Source organism: Epinephelus moara, chromosome 7 (genome assembly GCF_006386435.1).
Source record: "Epinephelus moara isolate mb chromosome 7, YSFRI_EMoa_1.0, whole genome shotgun sequence".
NCBI classification, from domain to species: domain Eukaryota; kingdom Metazoa; phylum Chordata; class Actinopteri; order Perciformes; family Serranidae; genus Epinephelus; species Epinephelus moara.
This window is the reverse complement of record NC_065512.1, coordinates 20,310,291-20,336,933: the sequence shown is the minus strand read 5'-3', so window position 1 is coordinate 20,336,933 and position 26,643 is coordinate 20,310,291. Positions and strand designations below refer to the sequence as shown.

Below are 26,643 nucleotides of genomic sequence, written 5' to 3'. Positions count from 1 at the left end.
TTTAAGTGTTTTTCAAAAAATTCAAAATGGCGGAAAATCCATATAACTGGAAGTTATGGGTTCTTGGGGCAAATTTGTTCCTCATGAGGAGATGCACCTCTGTGCAAAGTTTCATGTCTCTACAACATACGGGGCATGAGATATGCCCATTCAAAGTTTGCAATTTCAATCGGTTGCTATAGCGCCCCCCTTTGGCCAATTGATGTAATGTTGCTTCATTCGCATCCGCAGTTTTCGTCATTATATAGTAAGATATAAGGAGCTGTTTTTGTTTTATATGCTGCTGAGGAGACACCCTAGAAGGTATAGTTCCACCATTGTCAAAGTCAAAAAAGGATCATACTTTATGATGTTAGTTTTAATAAATAAATTAATTAAAATAACAGCATAAAAAAAACCCAAAAAATTAAAAAAAAATAAAATTTTAAAAATCACAGAAATTTCTCTGACATTTCTACTTTTCGGCTGCATCAGAAATGTACCATACCGTGACACCATGGTGTCGCATCTAACTGAACCCTGAATTTTGTGAACTGCTATACCACAGTAGGCCTCTTTTCAGATAATATGTATAAAAAAAAAAAATCTGGTTCCTCTGGCTCCTTATCGTGCTCCTGATGGCATTTGCAAGAATCCACCATGGCTGGATGCAAACAACCAATCAGAGCCAAGAGGAGTGTCTAACGCAGTGTCAATCACTTCTTGTGCATGCCCTGTGCTGCCAACAACAGCATACATGGCAAAGACAAGTCAACAGAGGAAGACCTGTGAAAGTGAGAGCAAACTTTTCCTCATCAGTCTTGTCATTGCCGTGCACACTGTTGTTGCCAAAGGAGGGATGGACAGGTTTTTCATTGCTGGTGGTTGTTTCTCAGCCATCATATTTGCAACGCTCCTCCTAAAGCCATGCACTGAAGATACTGAGCGTGACTGAGTGGGAGCATGTGTGGGGGAGGAGGGCTGAGCAGCGTGTGCATGAGCAGTGACTGACACTGCCTTGGAGACTCCTCCTGGGCCTGATTGGTTGTTTTTGTTCTGGCTCAGTGGATTCTTGCAAACGCCATGAGCAGCACAAGGAGACGTCAGGGGAACTTATTTTTCTCACAGATTATGTGTCTCATCTGCAACTGTTAGGATGTAGTGACAGTTTCAGCAAATGTGACAAAAAGTATAGATTTTTACAGGTTACCAAATGACCCTTTAAAGTTTAAAAAAGACATAAGCAAGTGATAAGGAGTTTTATAACCCAGTTAAAGTAGTAAAGTAGCAAGCACTGTTACCTTAGACACTCTCTGAGCCACCTCCCGGCCAACAGAGAGCCCTTGGACAAATGTTCGTGCAGCGATGAATGCCCGGGTAACCTGAGCCTTGAGCTTCCTGGGCACGTCTCCAAAGGGCTTGAGCTGGTCGGTGTACTTACTGATACACTCCAGATAGTCCTCAGTGATGACGTACTGGGAGTTAAGCAGCGTGAACATACGCTCCAGCAGCCGCGACCAAAAGTCATTAAGCATTTCCTCCAGGTTAACATTCCCTCCCGTGTAATAGCGCTTCAGCTCTGAAAACAGGTTCTCAAAGACCTCTGAGTTCTGCATGTAAGGCTTGCCATAAGTCCTCACAAACATCTCATTCAGGGACCTCTCCGTGTTCTCCAGCAGCTCCAGGAAGAATTCTGGGTTAGGAGGAAAAGAAAAAGTGTTACTGATTGTGTGATTTTCCTTCATGTGTGACCGTGTTGGTGTAAATTATAACGTACATGGCATGCATAGATACGCTTTGATAAAGATGCACAGGGACCCTTAGTTTGTGATTAAAATAGAAATGCTGCAAAATTACATTAACTGCGTCTGATTGCAAGATAGAACGCCGCTTAAAAGGGAAGTCTGCTTGATTGCGATGCTGACGGCAGATACGGCTGCAACCAAAAAACAAAACAAAATAGCAAATCAATTAGGGCTTCTGATCTTGATTTCATTTTGAAGAGACTTCACAGCTTTGTTGATTTTTATCTTTAGTAAACCACTTTTGACATTGCGATGGGATCCTTCCTCATATATATTTCTGGAAAGCAATAAGCTCTGTGTTTACAGTGCATGAGGCCTATATTGTCCATATATCACCCTGTAAACCCAAAATACATTCCTTTTTTTTTTTTTTTAAAGGTTATTTTTTCGGGCTTTTGCCTTTAATGAACAGGACCGAGTGAAATGGGGTGAGAGAGAGAGAGTGTGGAGGTGACATGCAGCAAATGGTTGCAAGCCGGAGTTGAACCTGCGACTGCTGCAGCGAGGCATCGCCTCTGTAGATGGGGCGCTGGCGCTATCCACTACGCTACCGGCACCCCCCAAAATACATCCCTGTACCTTGATCGAGAGGATATATTGCTGAATGATTTCCTATACACTGATTCAGAGTATTGCTCCTTATGCTGGAAGCACAAGGGCTGTCAGATGATTTGCAAGAAATGATCCTTCAATATTATTGTGATTCCAAAATACAGTTTGTCTCCGGGGTTTGCAGCCGTTCTCCGTTTTAGGCATCACTTGTTGTTTGCCTCATGACCTCTATGACTCACCACAAATTGGGAAGAGATGATAATATTTCTGACCATCTGCTATCCATAATGATAGTCCTCGCTTTCAAGGACCAAGATTAAAATTTAAATAGGCTTCAAAACCCTGCACATTTAACTGCAAAGTGAAATAGTTCAAGACTAGGCAGAGGAGACTCCACACCCATAAATTGTGCTGGAGGTTACAGAAAGTCTTTTATATTCCTTAGTTATTGTCTTTTATAGGGCAGTATTTCCTATGTGAAGCTTTAAAGCAGAATTAATTGATTTTTTTGGCCATGTGTAGACAGCGGAAAGCTATAAATACAATATTGACACATTATCACCTCATAAAGTTGATATGCCGAACATGTTGGCAAACAGTCGCCTATTTACACATCTACAAGACACATTAGCATTTCTTTAGTGTTTATGGACACCATACAAGTTTAAATCCAATATTCATTCTCCTTTCCTTAGGAGCTTTTTATTATTAGTCATACCTCTACTATTATTATTATACACATGATTATTACTGTCACATACGCAAATAGTTTATCAGCCAATCACGTGGCAGCAGCTCAGTGCATTTAGGCATGTAGACATGGTCAAGACAACCAAAGTTCAAACCGAGTACAGAATGGGGAAAAAAGGTGATTTAAGTTACTTTGAATGTAGCATGGTTGTTGGTGCCAGACGGGCTGGTCTGTCAGAAATTGCTGATCTACTGTGATTTTCACACACAACCATCTCTAGGGTTTACAGAGGATGGTCCTAAAAAGAGAAAATATCCAGTGAGCGGCAGTTCTCTGGGTGAAAATGCCTTGTTGGTGCCAGAGGTCAGAGGAGAATGGCCAGACTGGTTCAAGATGATAGAAAGGCAACAGTAACTCAAATAACCACTGGTTACAACCAAGGTCTGCAGAAGACCATCTCTGAACCAACAACACGTTCAACCTTGAAGCAGATGGGCTACAGCAGCAGAAGACCACACCAGGTGCCACTCCTGTCAGCTAACAACAGGAAACTGAGGCTACAGTTCACACAGGCTCACCAAAACTGGACAATAGAAGATTGGAAAAACGTTGCCTGGTCTGATGAGTCTGGATTTCTGCTGCCACATTCAGATGGTAGGGTCAGAATTTGGTGTAAACAACATGAAAGCATGGATCCATCCTGCCTTGTATCAACGGTTCAGGCTGCTGGTGGTGGTGTAATGGTGTGGGGGATATTTTCTTGGCACACTTTGGGCCCCTTAGTACCAACTGAGCATGGTTTAAACACCACAGCCTACCTGAGTATTGTTGCTGACCGTGTCCATCCCTTTATGACCACAGTGTACCCATCTTCTGATGGCTACTTCCAGCAGGATAACGCACCATGTCACAAAGCTCAAATCATCTCAAACTGGTTTCTTGAACATGACAATGAGTTCACTGTACTCCAATGGCCTCCACAGTCACCAGATCTCAATCCAATAGAGCACCTTTGGGATGTGGTGGAACGGGAGATTCACATCATGGATGTGCAGCCGACTGTGTGATGCTATCATGTCAATAGGGACCAAAATCTCTGAGGAATGTTCCAGCATTAAAACTAGCCAGCAATAAAACTGAATTGAATTCAACTGAAATGAATTGAATTTCCGTTCTGTTTTCCGTTCTCTGCCAACGTCTGACATAAACACAGTGTTAAATGCTGCTCTGTGTTCAGCAGCGAGTCGCTAACTATATCTGTATGCTGTTTAGTGTCATGCAGGTAATGCACAGTGGGATTATCAGCTACCTGCTGCATCTGAAACAAGGCTGATGAGAGCAAAAAAAACAAAAACAGTAAAAGTTACTGGCCACAAAATAAAAACAACGAGCTGACAGTCCCTACGAGACCTTGCAGAGTTCAGGCGATAATTCTCTGTGGGTTGGTCACTCAAGCAACACCTTTCACATTACACATAGACCATTGATCTACTGCTAATATAAAAATATTAATTAGGGCAGTTTCTTGGTCTCTATTTTCACTGCCATATGGACTAATATAAAGAGCAGTGACGGCGTGAACAAAGCCAGCAGTAAAACACTAAAAAGGTGGGGGTAATTAAAAATAATGAGCTGCGTGGGTTGTCCCTGTGACAGCGTGCCAGCTCTTACCATGAACCTCAGTGATTTTTCTCTGCATTTTACAGTGACTGCCACCCCTGTATATATCACAATCAGCATGGTCTGAATTTGCATCTTAAAAGAAATCCATGGTAGCTGGGTCATGTGACAACATTACCACCACGAGATCCATTCTGCCCCTTTGAGCCATTCACATCACAGTTACTTCAGTGGCTCTGACAAAACTGTAATGGATTTGAAGTGGTCATCAGGGCCAGGCAATAAAGGTGAAATTATGATTGCAGCTGGTGAGAACCAAAATGGCATGAGTCTGCACGATACCACAACAAAACACATGCGGATCAAGACCTGCTTGTGCTGCATACAAACGAAAAGTAAAATATAAAATAAATGCGTCATCTGCATGGCAGTAGAACACACAGGGTCTTCTTTCATAGTGTTATCACCCGATTGAGACAAATATATTTTTAGCTGCAACCAGCAGCTTCTATAACTCACTTGATGTCAGCTTGGAGGGTAAAGGTCACACTTGCTACAGAAGAAATGCTCGACTCTAATCCCGCATAAATCTGCTCCACATTCGATTTAGCACATGCAACATGCATATTAAAGCCTCTCTATTCTTATCACAATTAAATATTGTTAATTACCACATCTTACCAGGTATCAGTGAGAGTTAACTGTAAGACGTCCTCTGGGGATCTGATTGAATTAGCTTCACTCTCACACATTTTTTCCTGCTATCTTAAGAGGATATGACTTTTTCTTTCCGTGGCACATGCAGTATGCAGAGCTTGTGATGTTGGTCAAAGTAATTCTTGAGACTAAACTAAATGAAAGACTACAGTGAGCAGTTCTTTAAATATGCAAAGCTTCCAAGCATGATTTGTGCTTCAGAGACTCGTTGTTGGTAATGAAAATAGTCAGTGGTGCTGAGCGATATGCACGCTGATTAATGACAGCTTCAAAACTAATTTCACTTTTAAAAAATGTGCATTTTAGGGAAAAAAAAAAACATCTTAATGCAGTCAGGTTCTTTGCCCAACGTGTCTACTGAAATATTAATTGAATATAACGAATGTAATTAAGGCAGAATTTATTGTTAATGTGGACAGTGTATTTGATATGATTCTAAGCTCTGTTTTGGAGTGATTACGATGAATAATTACATAATGGATGAGCTCAGTATAATTCAGTGACTAATATATTTAGTTAAAAACAGACATCTTAATCTAATTATGGAAAATTCATGAGAGGGATCGTATTTTACAATAACAAATCTAGCGAAATGTCAGAGACTAAAATTATCGGGAAAGCTTACATAAATCCTAACACATCTTAGTAATTAAGAGGTCTGTTCAAATAAATGGCTGTAGGAGCTGCAAACAGAGGATAATGATGCTGAAATGCTGGACAGGGCTGATTCTAATACCCTCAACTTGCAGAGAGTTCATTACATTTCGCTGATAAAGCTCAGTTTGGCTCCAATTCCTCACTGTGTGCACAGAGCTGCGCAGAGGTTACACAGAGCCATTCTCTCTGTGATAAAGAGAAAGCCTGTGTTCCTGTGCTTTCATAGATGCTTGCTCTCGCAGAAACCTACTGATGGATGCTCTCCTAGATGTCAGAGATGTCAGTTGTAGTCTCAATTTCAGCAATCTTGAAACAAGAGCGTTCCTATTTTAAATCTCCGAGCCATATGGAAAAAAGGCAATCTGCGTTCTTTTCATTTGGAACAGAGCCTTGCATAGCCAGACCTATCTCCACCACTCTGTGTCAGAGAGAGGTCTGAAATCACTGATTATCTTTCTGCTATAGGGGAAAAAATGCCTTGGTTTGTTTTTGCTTCTTTAAACCAATTATAAGCCCCGTTTCCACCAAGCAGTATGATTCAGTTCAGTTCATTTCGGTACGCTTTTTTTCTGTCTCCACTGTGAAAAGTTGTGGATGGTTTTTTTTCTGTCTCCACTGTGAAAAGTTGTGGATGGTACCAATGGAACCGTTCCATGCGTCCCCATGTTTCGTCCCCCCTCTGTCGGGGTACCTAGCACACAGATCTGGTACTAAAAGGTGGAGCTGTGAACACTGCAGTCTGTTGATTGGTCAATAGCGGACGGTCGCTCTGCTCAGGGCTGAGTTGTGGCTGGTTTTGGAGGCTCATGTAACCACTGTTCATACTGTGGAGGGTTTTATTACTGTAACTATAAAATTAAAGGATGTTTTGCTGCCTCTTGCAGCAGCTGGAGTCTGAGAAAAAATAACTTCACTGGGCCGACTGCTGGCGACTTTTAAGGTAGAACGTTAACTTGTAATGTTACTCAATGCATGAGTTGATGACGTGAATCCATCAACACACCTTAAATTTCACTGTGACAACTTTGACCATCACTTTAGTTCTTATATGACATATAGTGGATCTTCAAATGTTCATATATATTAATTGTCTGCATATATTTTAATCATCACTCAGAGGAAAAAAAAGGCATCTCGGAGCGTCGCTCCTTTGGGCTCTGGCAACACTAAACCCATGAGCTTGCCTTAGAAGGACTAAATGCACTAACCCACTATTCTTAAATGGAGAGAGACTCTCACTGCAACCTGTGTTATTTTGTTCTGAAAATGTCGGCATGCAACCATGTTCTGTGGACGATAAACAAGGTGCAAACTTCCATCTGTGTCAACGGTAAGGAGGAAATACAGTGAGTGCTGGACGGAGCAGTGAGTGACAACAACCCTGCCCACATTATGAGTACTGTTAGCGGTGGAAACGCTTGGGTCTGGGTACCATATCTGAAGGGTTACTTTTGGTTCCAAAGATACCATACCGAAAGTGTTTGTTGGAAACGGGGCTATAGTGGTCTCTTGCAAAATAATGTCGAGGGTGAACTTGTTTTGGCCACAAAAACATTAACAGTCACATGTCACTGTGTGAATCAACTTTTAGTGATAAAAAAGACAAAGATAATTTGATAATCTGACCTAGAGGTGAAGCCTTCAGCTCTGAGGAAACCCACTGGACCCATTAAAACCCCAGACACTTTGCTGACTGTATATGTGGCTCTACAAGAGCATTATTACCGCAATATCGCAGAAGCTCATTTGAAGTGGAAGGGACCGGTATATTAGTGAAGTCACTGTCAATGGTGCCAGAGTTTAAAGATGTGGCCAATCAACTCGGACTGGTCATGTCAGAAAATAAATCAACACTGGGAGCATGGGAGCCTGGGCTTTCCGAGGTGCATTCACATTACGTTTAATCTGTGGATTTTTTTACAACAATTCACCAAAAGAATGAAGCTGACATGTCTTATTGCATGATCCAAATCTTCATCAAAACGTGCCATTTTCAGTGTGTAGGTTGTTAGCTCGGAAGTTGTTGCTGCAGTTTCACATAGTGATGGAGATTTGGAAATGGTAACATGCACATAGCACAAGGAAGGGAGAATGCCGGCTGAAATCAGTGCCCAATGGCAGTCTTATCCCCACAGTCTACATCCAGTGAGTCAGACTTTTTATAAGAAAACCAGCATTCGGAGGCACTGTGGAGCATATAACTGACGGAGGAAGCTGTGGATGGGATGACATCTACTGTGAGGACCCTCGTGGGAAGTGGCCTGCAGAATTAATTACTGCAAAGCCTCCTGAACTGTGACCAGCCATAACTTAGGAGGATAAAAAGGGGTTTGTTTTCCACCACAATTCACTTTTCTTCAGTTGAGTAATTACAATCTTTGATAATAAAACACAGTCTGGTGAGGAAACTGTGGCATTGGCTTCCTGGATCACATTTTCACTGGACCACATTGGACATTCAGTGCCGGCAGAAATCCATATATAGTTGTGCACAAACAAAGTCATCACAAGCATTTATCAGGCTGCAATCAACACCTAAAATGGGTATCCATGTCATAATCTGCAGGTTAATAGCCCTTTTTTTAAACATCAGGAAATTTTCAGCTTCACATCTTTGAGCAATTACAACTGGCAAGATGCTTTTTGAGAAGGACATGGGATGGATATCTCAAAATGTGTTAACCTGTCTCAGACAAAATCCATATGTACAGTATTTGGACACAAGTAGCTAAAGGGTATAAACGGGGCCTCAGACTGCAAGTGCAATCTAAGAATCGATACAATGAGGTCATGTAATTACTGCAAAATCTCAGGAACATAGCAGATAATTTGTTCACCTTCATTTATCAAAGAGGAGCTCTCAGTAAAACCCTCCGTAATCAGTCCCAACAGAGATTTTTGTGATAACTTCAGGCAGAAATGAATACAGTTGCAGAGGCTTTCTTGACAAAAATGTGATGTTATTCGAGACACTTTTCATTCATTTTGTTGCAAAGGCAACTTTGGAAGAAATAAGGTCCTATGGATAAAAATATTTTTGTAATATTGTTGGTTGTTGAGGTCCAGGATATTTGATCATAGGTCTGCGCTACGAACCAAGTTCAACATACCCAGTTATCTGGCTTCACTAACCCATTGGCCTTTTGGGTAACCAGTATCATGAAGCTGGTTATCAACTAGCATAGTCAGTTCTGGGTTTTCCTATCTAGCCAGGAGCGCATTCATGTGAAAGAGGAACAGTTGCTAATTACGAGCATCTTGTAGAAAAAATTGTCTAATTCGCAAAAATAATAATTTTAATGCTGCAATGTTTCCTTGATTAGACCTTCATCAGTCAAATTGTTTTGTAACAAAGAGAAGCCATCTTATGTAGGAGTGGTTTTGAGTTTGCAATTAGTCACATTACCCACATGCAGTGGAAAGGCGTAAATAACAGACATCAATCTGTGTAACAATCAACAATATTATACACAGAGATAAAGGAATAAAGAAGTAAAAACTACCTACTGACAATCATAAACATACCCCATAAAGTTTACATTAGATAAGTACTTTCTTAAGAATAAATGCTTAAGTCCTTATTGTTAAATTGCAATCTAAAAAAATATACACATGCAAATCTTGCAAATATGTTTCCAAATCTTGCAGGTACATTAGAAAATGAACCTGTGGGGGTATGTTTACATGGAGAGTGAGCATCAGTACACAAATAGGAACTCTTATGGTGCGTTTCATATAGATCTTAGCCCTAGTAAGACGGTAGGAAAGGAAAAATGACGCAGCAACACTACATGACATGCCTCTTTGAGTCGGTGCTACCAGTAGTGGTCTCGTACGAACTCAGAGGACTACGAGTTTCGAAAGACTGACGAAAGCAAAGATGGCTGCGCCCTATATTTACCATAAGTGGCTGTGCTCTTTACTATTATTTTTACTGTTTAGCTAAATTGAGTCTTCATTTTAATTACTCATACTCATTATAATGCCTTATGGGAATGTTTTATGATGTGTTATTGTGCGTGGAATGTGTTGTATGTGTTGTTTATTTGTTGGTGTTGGTGAAAGTAGCTAGCAGTGTTGCTAATAATAAAGGCTCTGCTACTGCAATAGCGACAACTGCTTTCTTGGAGGCATTCGTCTCTGTTTACGTTTGGGTCGTAAATGGTACAAACGCAAACGGGGACGCATATCGCCAACAAGAAGTTACAACATCATCTTGAGTCTCACCGCTCGTAGCAACGTAAATGGATCACAGCATTAATTACAAGCGACATCATCAAACCCATGAATGAAGTATCCTACTTCACATGATATGAGATGAAACGGTGTTAGTAATTACCTGCAGGAATGTTCTGGTTTAGGGACAGCAAAAAGACATATTCTTCAGAGTGAGATGTAAATGACAGTCTACAATCTTACAGCAGAAGATGATAGAAAAGAAGTTAATGACTAATGAAGAAAATCTGAACGAAATGTTGCATTTATAATTACAGGATCCAATTAATAGTGTGTGCATTATTTTTTTAAGAAAGACAATTTTTTTTTTGTCTTTCTTTTTTTCAAGTTCATCACAGAGGTGTTTGGAGTCATTATGAGCTGCATATATTATGAGATAGAATCAGAGTGTTAAAGCAGTCAGACTGTCAACTATCACTTCAGGAATAAAATAAATCTGGCACAATTAAAATGCAGCGAAAATCAACTCATCAGTCTGTAAAATCTCTGCCTGTTGACTTATGCTAGCTAGGCTGAAGTTCTCAAATGTAAACACCAGTAAGCATTAAGGATGGATGGAGATGATGGGCACAGCTGAACTGGTATCCTGCTAGCCATTGTACAGGATGACCTCTGTGCTGCATCAGTGTCCAATGATATTATATAAGGACTGGTGTGTCAGTGGGAATGTGAGGTGCCGTGCCTGTCCTGCTGCGGCTGCAGAGTGGTGCTGCCTGCGTATGAGGAGCGGCCACGCAACTGTCTTGCTGGGTTCGGAATATCTGGACAGTTAAATCATTCCACATCCAGACACCAGAACCATTTGGAAACATGGGCAATTATAAAGCAGCAGCAAACAACGTAAGAAGATGTAAAATTGACTAAATTATAGTGCAAGTGTTAAAGGAGCTGATGGGATCACTTTTCACTAGAGCTGTACTTGGTATAATTTCATGTGTCAAATAAACGATGAATGGAAAAAGAAAGCCTGGACTCTTTTTACCTGTCACTCAGGACTTTTGTCTGTGTCGGTCTGTTAATTATTTTTTCAGTGATCTGACTGGCCAGTGGTCGGGGTGTTGACAAGTTGTGATCCCATCCTCTTAAGTTAACCAACTCCAGAGCAGGTTAGCTGTCCAGCATAAGTTGCCATGTGGTAAAAAGTGAGCTTTGTGGTGCTGAAAACTGAGGGTTAACCCTGAAGTAACTTTGCTAACCCCAAGCCCTCTTCTGTAGTACAGGCCTCTGGGCTTGTCAAATTGGTTCTGAATAAGATTATTAAATGCATTCGTAAGCATCCTTCCAATTTGAGCACTTTTTTTTGTGCAGAAATATTATGGAACTGCTCAAAAATGCAGGAAACTGGTTGAATTTGCATTAATTTTTGTGAATATAAAATGAAAAATTCCTTGAGGGACTAAATAATGCTAAAATGTTGCATAGCAAAAAATGCTCTACTGTTGTAAGTACTATCGTTGGTAGCTCCTGTGCAATGAAATTTATATGTGCTATTTTACAAGATACAACTTTGAGTGCAGCATTGTTTTTCATGGCCATACACTAATGAAAGATACCAAAGAGCCGGATGCACTCAGAGAAAGTTAATGAATTCGGTACAAGAAGATTTTCAGATCATTTATTAGATAGTGTCTATGTAAAACACATTCCTGCAAGCAACACACTGTCAAAAGTATCAGTAATTTATCTGTGAAGCAACCCTGAGTAAACTGCAAAAAATGAGTTGTTTGGCCCTCATGCAGCAGAATAAACAGCCTGTTATCTCCAGCAGAGATGCTCAGTGTCTTCTCCTACAGGACCACAGCCAATCAGAGAGGAAGCTCATCTCTCACTTTGTGATTACTGAAACTGCATTACGACACCACACGGCTTGGCTTGCAACCTACTTGAGCTCTCATGCTTGTACATGAAACTGGCAATTTTACTGCCTAAAGGAGCACTTCTAATTCCACAAGTCAATCACAAGTGGATCATTGATTGGTCTGACAGGAGGCGGGCGTCTATAAAGAGCCGCTCCGAGTATTGTGCTCCTGCACAGAACATGACGGGCTGACCTTTTATGTCTTCATTTTCGCGCGTTAATTCTTGTAGCCTGCCTATTGTGAGTCACAGAGTGGCAGTTAAAAAGCATATCCATTCAATGTAAAATCACAGCTGGTGAGTCAAGCCAAAAAAAAGGTTTAATCTGATGCAATCTAATGTAATAATTCTACTTCTTTGTATTTGAAACTATATCCAACTCTTTAACATGAGGAAGAAAACAGATCTCGTGGTAGAGTGCTGATTCTTAAACGTTCACAGGGATTTGGCATACTGTCCTAAAATCAAAGTGAAATCTTCTGTGTTTCCATTAACCTTGCACCTTGTCCATCAGAAATCCCACAGAGAAGGATAACCGAAAACCCTGTAGTGCACAAAGGCACTGTGGCGTTTCTACTTGAATACTCTTCAAGTCTTCAAATGGATAGCCCAACAGGACTTCCTAACTAAAGAAGGCTTTTGCTGAGCAAGCATGCCCTTTTCAGCGCTGCCCAGCTTTACATTTATCTAGTCAAACACATGCACACCTGGTAGCTGGCCAGCACATTGCGGCCTTCTATTGTTGGCACCTTTGAGGAGTAATTTAGGGTTAAGTGCTTTGCTCAAGGGCACATCGACAATGGCTGCTGAGGGAGGAGAGAAATGATTAGAGTTGTTCCAATACTGATAACAGTATCACAGATGCTTCCAATACTGCCTAAAAGTCTCTGGGGTATCAGTGAGTCCCAATAAACTGACACCAAGAAATAAATAATTGTAAGAGAAACACTCATATTTATTCATAATTTCTTTAACGGCATGTCAATGACTCCAAAAACTAAATCTGAATCCCAAATTTGAAAACCAAAAATGAACCCTGGTGAACAGCACTCAAATACTTGGGTCCAGCCCAATAGCTACAACTTTAGGTATCGAAATCCATATAGCACTTAAGTCAAAGACAAATTTACCTTCCCCGGGGACAATAAAGTATATCATATCTTATCATATCGCATTGCACCGTAGTTTATCGTATCGTATCGTACACATAGTTGCCACCTTCCACACATTAAAACTGACCTAGAGTCAGTCAGCTATTGAGAGAAGGTTGCCTAAAGAGCTATCTGTCAGAAAGAGGTTTCTTGGTTAAACGGTTACATGGTTTCGCTTGAAATAAAGGCAAAGTTCTCCCATGTGCCTTCAGTCAATATGCCTGAATCCAAAATGTCCACCTTCTGGACTTGCGGACTGAGCCCTCGCAGACTTCAGACGTACGTAAAGTCTGCAAGGGCAGAGACCGCAAGCAGCTGATAGACAGCCCTGGAGACTGTTTTACTCGTTGCCATGGAGCAACAATTACTATCATTGTAACTGCTGTCATATTCTGTCTGCTCATCTGTCCCTGTAATTAACAAGATATAAATCCCAAGTATAGGGTTGTTTTGTGGGTGAACAGAGTACATTTCTGTATAACATATAGACTGCAGACGTTCATATACAGAGATAGTTGTAAAAAAGGACTGGGCTATGACTAAGAAAATTGGGTAGTCCTTTTAGTTACATCAGAAGATCTTCTTTTGTTGTTTTTCTGCCACTTTTCTCACCTATATATTTGGCATTACACTGCACTACCTATAGGGTAGGCTGCAATAATCCACGATGCATTTTGATTCCCCTGTAAAGTCTATATTCCTACATATTTCTGCATCATGATGTTGATTATTATTTCTGGCCTACACGATTCACATATTGCCTTAATAGGCTACAGTAATTATTTTACTTTGACACAGGCTTAGTTTTTTTCGTCAGCTATTGAAAAAAAGTACCAGGTCACGTCAGTATTGCAATTTATTGTGGATTATTAAATCAGTGAAGTCTGCTGATGTCTGCACCCCAAGCGGACTCTCTGGAAGTCTGCAGAAAGTCCACTGGAGGCCCCTTGTGGCCTGGATGAATCGTGAATTTGGATAATCTTAAGCCCTCCCACACTCCCAGAACTCGTAGAGTCTGCAAGTGCGGTGCACTCCGGATATTTGGATTGAGCCTATGACGCCAACGTAATACTGAGTGAACTTTACTCACTATAGTTTTTTATTTATGTCTTAGTGTTTTACCTATAGATTGTCACAAATTAAGGTGCATATGACATTCAAAGGATACATTATTAACAATCAGTGTCAAATAATGACATGTGAATATAAAACAGAGTTAGAGCGGATTATAACACTTCATATACATATTTCTTTGGGTAAATAATCCTACAAAACCATCACAGGAGGTCAAGACAAGCCATTGTCTTCTGTGGTTTTCTACTCAGAGGTAAGCAGACATTGCATTTGTGTCAGTTTTGACTCAAATATTTTTAGTGTGTAACAACAGAACTGATGCCAGTTTGTGCCGGTTACGAAATACGCCTATTGTCTTTATAAACTGAAAGGATTTTTTTTTTTTTTTTGACAAGCGATTACAGCGTGGGTCTGTAACTCCAGAGTAGATCAATTGTGGAGGGTGGACCACATTAATATTCTGTTTGGCTTCCCAGTATCATGCTGTTCATGGTCAGAGGAGGGCCAACAATTGATTAGCAATTAAGACCCCTGACTTAGTGTTTAACGAGCAAGTGGAGAAGAATGCTCTGTGCCAGCCATTTATCTAATTTCTCTGAGCAGGTGTTTCCTGGGGTCTTAGGAATAGAATCAGTGAAAACAATGAGAATATTCAGACGTGATTATTGAGACATAAATCAGCAAACAGTCAAAATACATTAATAAACTGCAGTAATTGTGGCTGCGTCTCTGCCACTGATTTTTCAGACGATGTTATTTCTCTCTTAGATTCACACAGCTGTGCTGTGCAACACGGGTTGTTGTGGATATTTCTGTATTTGTGCTTGGTTGGTCTTGGCATAGTCGAGACTGTGCCCTCTCGCTGTGACACGTAGGCTGTGGTGTCAGGTATGCGTGGGCTGGCCAGCTACTGTCAGCTACAGTAACACTCATCACAAGCTCTGCATAAAGAGAATACACACATACACTGACTCCGTGTAGGTGGGACTCCAGAGCCAGGTGCTAAATAGATGGTAAAGAGCATCTAAATGATCTAACAGCTCTGTATTGTTTGGATATTTAACTACGTGTTCAGACTCAGTATCAAGGCCAACACAATTATTTTGGTAACACTGCTTTAAGAACAGAAAATACTGCTTGAGGAGTCGGAAAAAAGCAGAATCTTACTTACAAATGATGCTTAAAATACTTAAGATGCATTTTTGGTTTCTGAGTGTCTCCTGCTCAAAACCACAAATTTTTAAACATTCAGATTCAACTAACGATGCATAAAGATAAGGGTGGAATTCAAATCCAGCAATCAATATCTCAGATTTCCAGAGCGGTTGGTCAGCCGAGACCCTCAGCAGACACAAAGTCTCCAGACAGCAGAGGGCTACAGAGCTGAAACCTGCATATGGCATCTGCTTTGATGCTGATGAAATTATGGAGAATGGCAGCAAACCCCAAGAGGAACAGAGGTGCCTGGAGTCATACGTCTAAGTGCTGCTAGACAAACCCCATTTCCTCCCTCACTGGAGTCCTCCTTATGACATTCACTATCCTGACACCGGCTGATCAAAGTAACACTTATTTATTTATGCACGCTTCCAGGAATCACATGTGGGCTAAAGAAGTGTATATTCCTGGAAAAAAGAAAACAGGCAGACATCACCCTGGTATTGTGACATTGAGTTTCTGGGCAATGTGCAATCATCCGAGAGTTGCAAGCTGTAACTGATAGTATTTGTTTCATATAATATGTTGGATAGTTTGAAAAAAAATGAGCACAGAAAGACAAGGCATTGACTGGTGAGTATTGAATTGCGCTATTAATCACTCAAACATTATTCAGTTGTTGACAGTGGATATATTTAGATAGCCCAATATGAAAATCTGTGCTTCGACCTACTTTTGGACAAAGATTAGAATTACTTTGGATTAACTGACTCTTTGAGAGCGCTGCTGTTCAATGCTGAGATCTGAGAAGAGGTTATATTCATGTTGACATAATGCGTCTTATTTTATTTATTTATATGGACAGCATGTTAACAGATCATACGACGAGTTGCGAATGGTGAAAAGGTGAATGTCAGCAGAAAGAGTTGCTGACACAGTGTGCATCGTGTAACAGTCGTATAATGTGGACCTATATAACCCCACTTCTCATAAAAATGTGTTATTAATGTTAGGAAAGCACCAATTTATTTGCCGTACATCTATATCACCCGATATTTGCCTTGTTGACTGCCTATCTGCAAATAAGATGACATTCACTGATGGCCGTGGCTGACGTTTTTCTGTTATGTCACATTAATTTTTGTGCAGGCTAAAAGGAAGGCTCCAGATTTACAGCATCCTGCCATCCTGAAGACAATAGAAAACATGCTTTGGATGAAAAGATATCTTCCCCCGGATGCCTTCTGGACAAAAACAAAAGCTGTAAACTCACCATCAATGTGTCAGGAAACACTTATTTTTGTCCTCATATGACGACATCACATTCTGGGTTTGTTGCACCTTATACGTCATTTTACTTAACTTAGACCTTTGTCCTTGATTGTGGACACTTTTTTGTGCTATCTAGTGGCAGCAAAAGCACAATACACTAATCCATGTAAAAGCAAAGATGGCGGCCATCTCTGCCAAGTCAGTCGGCAGCTGATCCCGAAACAAAAGTGGACAAGGTACAAAACCTGGGGAATTGCCCATTGGTCCGACAGCCCATTGTTCCGACCATATTAAACCCATTGTTCCAAAGTCCACTCCGAAATCATCATGATGCCCTGTGGTTAAGGTCTGGTTAGGTTTAGGCACAAAAACCACTTGGTTAGGGTTAGGAAAAGATCATGGTGTGGGTTAAAATGAAAAAGAAAGTGACAAACACATAAGCTGTGAGCCTGCTTCGCCTCAAGCCTTTCCCAGCTGACCCAGAGCTGGTCGCGGCGCACCATCAAGGTAGAAATACGCCCGCCAGTAGCCGTTCAGCACCGCGGACCGTCGGACCAGGGGGCTGTCGGACCAATGACATGGACCCCAAAACCTGACCTTGTTTATTTACAATTAATAATGTTTGTAGTTTGATATGACAACTAATTTGACCAATTTTAGCAACAGTAATTATGTTTTATAATCGTCTCATGAGAGGACGCTGGAACTTTATTATCGTCTTGTTTGAGGATGTTGGGAACAATTAGGTGTGACAGACTGTTCCTACAGACAAAACATTCCTTGCTTGGAGTGTGGAACAAGGAAAATTCATACTTCTTGTTTCTAAATGAACAAATCACAAGACTTTAAAATTTGTTGCATTATGCGTAATTTAGTTTTTGCACAACAATGTTCAGGTGAACAGTTTGATACTTTATTACACACTTGTGACTGTTTAGATAAACCCATTATCCCCATACTGTATGAGGACATCATTTTTTTCTCCAATACTACTTCTTGTTCAAAGACAATATTTAGTTTTTATCCTTATCAGGTCCTACTGATCCTAGATAGCTAGGGGATATTAAAAAAATGCACACCAAACAGAAGCTGAGGTCTCAGGAGGATATAATGTGTTCGAGCTCTGTTCACAAAGAGAAAGTATTGGGCGAAGATAAATTCTAATGTTGTCATGTGTTCAAATGTAACGAGAAGCTTAAATACAGTGGTTTTGTTTGAAGGAGAAATTTGTTGATGCTTTCACAACAGTTGAAGCAGTTTAATTAAGTTTTTTTTTTTCAGGTCAAAGAAAGTTAAATTAGTTAATTAATTAAAGTTTTCATAAATTTGTATAATTGAATTTAGGCTCATTCACAGATAAAGGGCTGAATGACTTTAAAACAGTTCAGTTATTTTTTATAAGAAGATTTTTTTTTTGTTTATGTGGCACAAAACGGGTGAATAAATACCAACCAAAACAAAATAAACAACAATAAAGGAAAAAACATCAGTATTGGCTATCAACAAAATTGTTGACTTAGACATCAGTATCAGCATTGGCTCAGAATTTCACAATTCGTGCATCCCTAATTTACATGATGGAATCATTAGGGGTGGGAATCACCAAAGGATCCATGATTCGATATAATCACGATACTTAAGTACAATATTATTGAGATTTTAAAATCTGCTGAGCATTGCAATAAAAATATTGTGATTTATGACCATTTTTCAACTGTAAATGATGTCCCCAAATGCAAACTTTGTCAACATCTGTTTTATCTAATAAGATAAACTTTTCAGTTCCATCATCTCACTTAAAGGGATAGTGCACCCAAAAATGAAAATTCAGCCATTATCTACTCACCCATATGCTGAGGGAGGCTCAGGTGAAGTTTCAGAGTCCTCACATCCCTTGCGGAGATCCGAGGGGAGAGTGGGTAGCAACACCTCTCCACCTAATGGAGGTTTACGGTGCCCCAGATTCAAACGTCCAAAAACACATAATTGAAACCACAAAATATCTCCATACTGCTCGTCTGTAGTGATGCAAGTGTCCTGAAGCCCCGACATAAAAGGTTGTTTGGAAAAATGTCATTTAAACTCTGTCTGGGATGTGAGGACTCTAAAACTTCACCAGAGCCTCCCTTGGCATATGGGTGAGTAGATAATGGCTGAATTTTCATTTTTGGGTGCACTATCCCTTTAAGCAATTTTTGCAGCAGCAGCAAAATGTCTCTAGTGTACTGAAAAAGCAATTAATTATATTATTCTCGTAGGCCACCTAAAGTTACATTTGTATTTGTGATATTAATAATTCATTTAATAAAAAAAAATCAATACTTGGCACTGTGTATCGATACGATACTGTCACACAAAAATATCATGATATTATGCTGTATCGATTTTTTCCCGCATCCCTAGGATTCATAGGAAATATTCTGTGGTGGAAAATAAGCCTTAAAATAAAACCCCAAATAACAGACAAGGACATGAAATCAGATATCCTGAGGTTTGCTAATACTGCTGCTCCATAACCATTCAAGATGGGAAAAAAGTGTGACCTTTTATGAAAAACAACACATTTGTTGTATTGTAGTGTTGATAAAGTCAATTTTGCATTATTAGTCTGAGAACCCTTTGCTCTGTATTGGAAGTACAATTACTACTCAAAACCAATTTTGTATTCAGATGTAATTCAAGATTCATGGCCCCTGGTCCTCTCCATTTTCACAGACTGTCATTTTGCAATTTAAATTCCAAGATGACAAGCAAGCAAATAGATTTAAAATACAAAGCAGAAAAAAATGTCAGCAGACGCACAGTTATAAGACGCCTGATTTACTAATAACGCTCAAACTTCGATTTATGTCCTTTATGTGCACGTGTGTTACAACATGAAAGCAGGAGGGTTGTTTTTATTCTAATATTTATGGAAAGTGTGTCGCAGGAAAGAAAGATTCTGTATTAATGACAATAAATGTGATCCATACACTACAGAATAAATGAGATTGATTAGTGCTTATTGATGAAAACATGTTAAGTACATAACACCATTTTATTCTGATGATTCTGCTCCTTATGTTGCTTCTAGTTGTCTGAAGAATAGACCCCCGCAAAAAGCACATATTAAAAGCATCTTCAAACTTTAAACAAGATTTTTATATTTTGTGGTCTCAACATTTCTACCTTCTTTCTCCTGTAAAGCACTTTGTGTCCACTCTGTTGGAAAGTGCTATAATAAATAAAGTGTGCTTATAGTGGCACTGAAGAATTGCCCATTCATTCAGTCAAGGTTGCCAAAGTATGATGGTTACATGGTTGCAGCATTGCTATTTCTTCATAAGACAAGACATGGATGTTTTTAAACTAAACGTTTATCAAGTGCAGGCAGCAAAACCTTGACCCAGGGTTTATTGCATATACAGCATTATGACAAGTACTAATAATAATAGTGGCTACCGTCTTATGTGTCTCATCATGCTTAATGCACATTAAAGGAAACATTCACCCCAAAATCAAAAACAAATATTTTATCTCTTAATTGTAGTGCTGTTTATCAGTAGATTGTTTTGATGTGAGTTTGCTGAGTGATGGAGATGTCTCTTCTTCTCTGGAATATAATGGAACTAGACGGCACTCGGCTTGTGGTGCCCAAAAATATATTTCAAAAACCAGACAGCAATGTCTCTTTCCAGAAATGATGACCTGCTTACTCAAGATATTCTACAGACCTTGTTGTGAGCAGTTTCATGTAGGAACTATTTTATTTCTACTGAACTGCACCCGCCAACCTTATCACTGTGCGGAAGGAAGTGTGCATCTACTGCTAGCTAATCTAGCACCACTGAGCTCGCTAATGTTACAGCTTAGCAAAGGAGCAGGATGAGGTACCGTTCACATTTAAACTCATTCCAGTATGTGTAATTTGGTACCCAACACTACCTTATTTTCCTTTGTCTGTACTAACAAAATTCAGTTTTTGAACAAGCTGCATGGGGATGTAGTCGGCTAAGAAGCAATTCTACTCCTCTGCTCTTTTCTAATCACACATGGAGCTAATCTTCTGTCTCTGTCTGTTCGTGAGTGTATGTGTGTGTGCCCGCTAAGCAGTGATACTAGGCAGTTGCTGAAAAATACAGAAAAGAAATTGGACACTACCGCAGCAGATCAGGACTGCGGTTTTAGTTTTGGCTAAGCCATCGGAGTGGCTACGAAGCTTTGTGGCTCGCTTCCCAGCTTTTGGGCGCTTCCGCCTCCTGTCTGAAGTTGAACCCAGCGGTTCCACGGAGCTCCTCTGCCGGCCTTGGAGCTCCATGGCTGGCTTCCAGGTTTCCGGGAACCTCTTCTCTAGACCCAGTGATCAGTGTCTCGGCAGTGCCAATGTAAATCAGTTGGTGTCCCTAAAAGTTCCAAGTTCTGTATCCAACCCTACCAAGGAGGAAACCGTTAATGATTACATCTTGCACTATCATGAGCACAAGCCTCTCATCCATGAGTAGATGCACGCTTCCTCCTGCGCAGTGATCAGTGTCTCAGCAGTGCCAATGTAAATCAGTTGGTGCCCCTAGAAGTTCCAAGTTCTGTACCCAACCCTACCAAGGAGGAAACCGTTAATGATTACATCTTGCACTGTCATGAGCACAAGACTCTCATCCATGAGTAGATGCACGCTTCCTCCTGCGCAGTGATCAGTGTCTCGGCAGTGCCAATGTAAATCAGTTGGTGCCCCTAGAAGTTCCAAGTTCTGTACCCAACCCTACCAAGGAGGAAACCGTTAATGATTACATCTTGCACTATCATGAGCACAAGACTCTCATCCATGAGTAGATGCACACTTCCTTCCGCGCAGTGATACGGTTGGCAGGCATAGTTCAGTAGAAGGAAACTAGTTCCTACATGAAACTTCTCACAACAAAGTCTGTGGATTATCTTGTCATGGCTTCTAGAAAGAGACATTGCTGTTGAGTTTCTTCTTGGAGAGAAGGCTACTCTACGGGCGTTATCTCCAACACTCGGCAACTCACACCAAAACAATCTAGATTGATAAATAGCACTACAGGTAACAGGAAATAATATGTATTTCGATTTTGCGGTGAACTGTCCCTTTAAGAAAGCATTCAATATTCGTTAATTAATAAAAGGATCCATTAGGGAATTTTTCTTAAGATTTTTTCCTTCCATTCAGTTGGAGAGAAAGAGAATTCAGTTACAGTAATCTTTAAAATGTTTCCGGGTGATAACTCATGAAAAGGTTTTCCGCTGCATTCCTAATAAATCGTTTGACAATGCTGACAGGTGGCTATGCTTGACAATTTTCATCTCCACCACCCTTCACTTTTGTCCACAGTGATAAGCTTCAGCTTCCCACACAGTGTAATGTTTGGAGCTGGAGGGATTATTATTTCTCATTAAACTGTAACAAGAAGGAGCTGACTCCATAGAGAAGGATACCAACAGGGAGAGGTGGAGAGGTACACTGAGCCTCAGTTCAGTAATAAGTACATCCCCTCCCATAGCGGAAGCTTAGTGGATGTGTGATGGTCAAGACAGTCACCATGGGGCTACGACAAGATCACACACAGCACCAGACCACCAAACAGCCTTAATAATGCAGAGTTTGGCTCTGTACCGCTGTTCAAGCTGTCAATCTGCTGTGCAAGAAGCCATGTTTGTCTAATCCAACAAGAGGGTTCTCCACTCCAAGGCATATTAATGAGATTTTCACATCTCGTCTCCTCTTGAGGGAGGACAGCTACAGAACTACAAACAGTGAACCTTTTCAAATTAACACATAGTCTAAATCCTTTGATTTTCCTTTTTGCAGCATTTTGTTCTACGGTGAATGACCATTTAAAACGGTTGAATAAAAGAGGAGAAATGGGAAAATTAATCAGCATTAAGTAAAAAATAGAAGACTTACCATCAAATCTTTTATGTCTGGAAACAAAGGTGCTTCTCAATTCATGACTTGTTTCATCAACCAGATTCTCAAAGTCCTGCTTGCTCTGTTGGCCAAATTTGTCCTCCATTTCCTGGGTGCAACATGTGTTTCCCTGAGGACATACACGAAGATGTTCACCTGCAACAGAGACGAAAACAAGCATTTTTGTATCCATGCTGAAAGTAACAATGACTCTACACAGTCTTAGTAAATGTAACATGATTGGAGTATAATGTCATGTATAATGTGGAGAAAGTTTTGTGTTAAAGGCCTTTAATATGAGAGGGTCTCATGTTAGAGGCCTCTGTTTTTAAAGAAATTAGAACCTTCAACTTCAGTACATTTTTAAAACTCACAGGAAATTCTGTCACACCAATCCTGAGCTCTCACTCCGGCAGGTCCGGTGCTTAAAACTACACAATAATTCAATAAAACTTTTACAGCACCAGCTCCTATTTTCAACACATAATCATTGGAGCTGATAACAGTATTTAACTTTATATTTTCCTATATAGTCTTCCATGTAAGGGGAGAAAATGTGCAGGGTTGCGGTCCCAAAAAGCCACCATCAGGTCTTAATTACACACAGTGCATTCAAATTAACAGTTTGCTAAACCTCACCGCCACTTAGCTACTGTTGCTATGCCTGTCAAGCTGTTTGTTCTTGCAGGGCACATGTGCCGTTTATAATGATAGCTATGGCAGAATTGTAGCTCAAAATTCTTAGAATGACTTATTTTTAATCGATGGGTCCTTGATTTCAGACAGAGTGGACAAGAGCAGGCATCTCATTTCTAGCTGGTGACTGTTGATTATGTCACTAGTAGATTTAATCAGCTGTAGCTAGCCACAGCTCATTCAGTCTACCAATCAGCTGCCACAGGGAACCATAAATGAGCTGTAAATGGGTACCTAACAACCACTGATCCCCATTGTTTGTCCGGAGAACTCCTTCTACTTTGTTTTGTTGTACATGACGAAACTTGACCACATAAGTTAAATTCTTTCTCAAAATTCACAAATACTCTAGTGTCTGGCTCTTCTTTATTCATAACACTGCAGTTCCATAGTCAATACAAAGTCAAGACCTAAGGTTCAGATGCATATTGTTGAGATAACAACTTTAAAACAGGGACGTCACAGACATGTAAATTAGTTTGTGAAGTAACCTTGCTACGTCTAGCGATTTTTCGCTGGCTTTAGCTCCTTTCCCTGGTTAATAGTTGGTTTAAACCAGGTGTCCAACATACGGCCCATGGGCTGTTGAAGAAAGACTCTATGACTGGAGATCAATCGGCAGCTTCAAATACTGCAACAATGAGACAGCCCCATAGAACAGCCCACAACTTATTCTTGTACTCCTCCTCAGATAAACATCATACATAACTTTCCATGTGTGTGGATGTGATTTCCTGCCATTTCCCAAAACTTGCACCTATTTTCATCTTAATACTTGGCGTTTTACCACAACTTGTACCTGACAAGGAAACGACACCTGTTTCCCAACACAATGTTTTGGTTTTTTTTAGGTCATTCTGTTCTTGTCACTCTGTTCCATTCAAGGTTACTCAATTTTTAGTAAACATGTTTTGCTTCCAACTTGACTTTAAGGGTCAAATACTTCTAGGCCTTTTGACCACTACAGGGCCAGAACAGCCTTGCCAAAGGGTTCAACTAGATGACTAGACTAAGAGATGCCAGGTTTTAGGAGTAAGGTTACCAATGCCGACTTCATGTAAAATTCTGCTTTAGAGGCTTTTTCCACCATGACCAGAATAGTTTTCTGATTTAACAATGAATACTTACTGGTGCTATGTTTAAAGATATTGAACACTGGGCAAAAAAGTCAATCAGCAGCTTCAGATCAAAATAATCTGTATCAGGCAATGTGTGAATAAATGTGTAGTACCAGTGAGAAGTAGACAGACTGAATGTGGAATAATAGACATATCGTTGACACTTATTGTTCTTGAGACATGCCATGCTGTTCATCTGTTATGTAAAAGGATGGACGTCTATAGAATATAATTCTTTACACAAAAAAAGGGAAAATACTGGAGCTGATGTTACTACGCAATGATTGTATTGGTCCAGCCCATCTGAGATCAAATTGGGCTGTATGTGGCCGATGAACTAAAATGAAATTGACATGCCCTGGTTTAACCCATTCACACTTTTTCCTTGTGTTTTTGTTTTTGTTTCCAAAACTTTAAATTTTCTCTGAACAGAAACTTAGTTGCTAATTTCAGAAATGGACAGAGTAAAACAATGCCTGCCCTTTTACCTTGTAGGATCTTTAAAATGATTTTGTGTGGGAGAGGAACAATGGTAGTGTTTCTCATTTCGTCTGACAATAAGAGGTACTCCTTGCAAGGGCTTATCAAAGTTGAGCCAGTGGGGAGAACAGATAATACATTCCTTTAAAATATTATCTGGCATTGCATAATTGATGACATTGGGAAAATACTGAAGTGAATCAAAAGTTAATGATCTACATCATTTCATTTCCCCAAGCAGCCATTTTAGAAGAGCCACAGATAAAGCACACTCCGACTTTAGCAGCATTTATTTCTCCATTTGACAGTCCAAAATTTTTGGAAGTATACTGACGACAAAAGATTTGAGACAGCACAAAACAAATTTGAGCGCTACTCAATCTGCAAGTCAACGCTTGGGAATTGTGCGAATCCATTTGACCTAATTTGAAATGGAAGTGAGGTCTCCTGTGCCCACTGCTTTCAAAATGAAAGCATTGTTTTTAACCACCAGGTGAAGACAAAGCAGTATTTGGTGTCCATCTTATCTTAAAAATCAAAATGCTAAGTGACACTGAACTCCCGTCACATATTTATGAATGAAGCTGACTGTTACTTCTGAGCAGAATGTTACCCTAAAAAATCTAAAAAGCCTCATATGGAGTGTTTGTATTGCTCTGAAGAGATCCCACTATCCTCACGGTTTAAAGAGAAAACCGAAATTACTGCCTCACAGTTGTATGCCTCCGCCAACCAGTCAGGTTGCTCTTTACATCCATGCCTTTTCAGAATCCTATGCAGCCATGAAAGCAGACAATACATCAAATATGAATGATGCTGCAAAGAAGCTACGCATTCTAAAACGTGGATGCTTCACACACATCTTTAACCCGGCAGCACAGAAGATCTATAGATCAGCACAGTTTCAAGATGGACACCAAAGATTAGTGTCATCAATTCAGCATCAGACTAAGGGGCCGTGCAGCGCATCGGCGTGTCCCAGTCACTTGCTAGTTAGACTGTGCGTTTTCAGACTGTGCGCCATGGCAGAGAGTCTAAAAGGGTTGGACTTACTCTGTGAATTAGTCATGGGTGTGTTTTGGGCGTATCATTCAATAAGCCAATCAGAGTGTCACCTCTCATTCCCTTTAAACGAGGTGCAATTGGAGCGCACGGCGGAGAGCTAGTTAGATGGCGGACCTACCAACTGGAAAGAGTGAGCGTTTTACAGCTGAGGAGACGATAAATGTATCTCTATATCGACTGTCCCGTCACATCTGATGTCAGATCAAAGGGGTTTGGCACGTTTGGCACGCGTAATGGAAACCCAACCCAATTTGATTAACACGGCTGCAAACTAATGAGTTCACATCCCTCTCAGCCAACCACAAACAGCCACAGCATCAGATAGGGAGTATATATTCAGCATCTGTCATCTTAGAAAAGCCAAAAGAAAAGAAACAGAGTGAGACTGCGAGAGAGAAAGAAAGAGCGCGAGCGCACGAGAGAAACGCTGTCAACAAATTGTAAATTATTCAATTTATTTTATTTTAACCCGGGAGGTTAGAGAGCCCAGCTCCCTCTCCAGCATCCTGAACCCCCCCGCCTGAAGGTGCAGGAAGGGCTGGTCCCGTGGCTGCACCCGGGCCGTCTGGTCTGGCTGCGCGCTAGCTGCGGAGCTGGGGTCATCCTCCTC

At 40.4% G+C, this 26,643-nt stretch overlaps 1 protein-coding gene across 1 annotated transcript in view; it reads right to left on the bottom strand.

The window, feature by feature from the left end:
- LOC126392977 (glypican-6-like) overlaps positions 1–26,643 on the bottom strand; it is a 146,479-nt gene that overhangs the window by 90,495 nt on the left and 29,341 nt on the right. Inside the window, exons 2-3 of the mRNA XM_050048783.1 lie at positions 22,672–22,830; positions 1,281–1,672 (exon numbers count right to left, since the gene is read on the bottom strand). Of these exons, the coding sequence (XP_049904740.1) occupies positions 1,281–1,672; positions 22,672–22,830 (551 nt within the window). The remainder of the gene's footprint in view (positions 1–1,280; positions 1,673–22,671; positions 22,831–26,643) is intronic.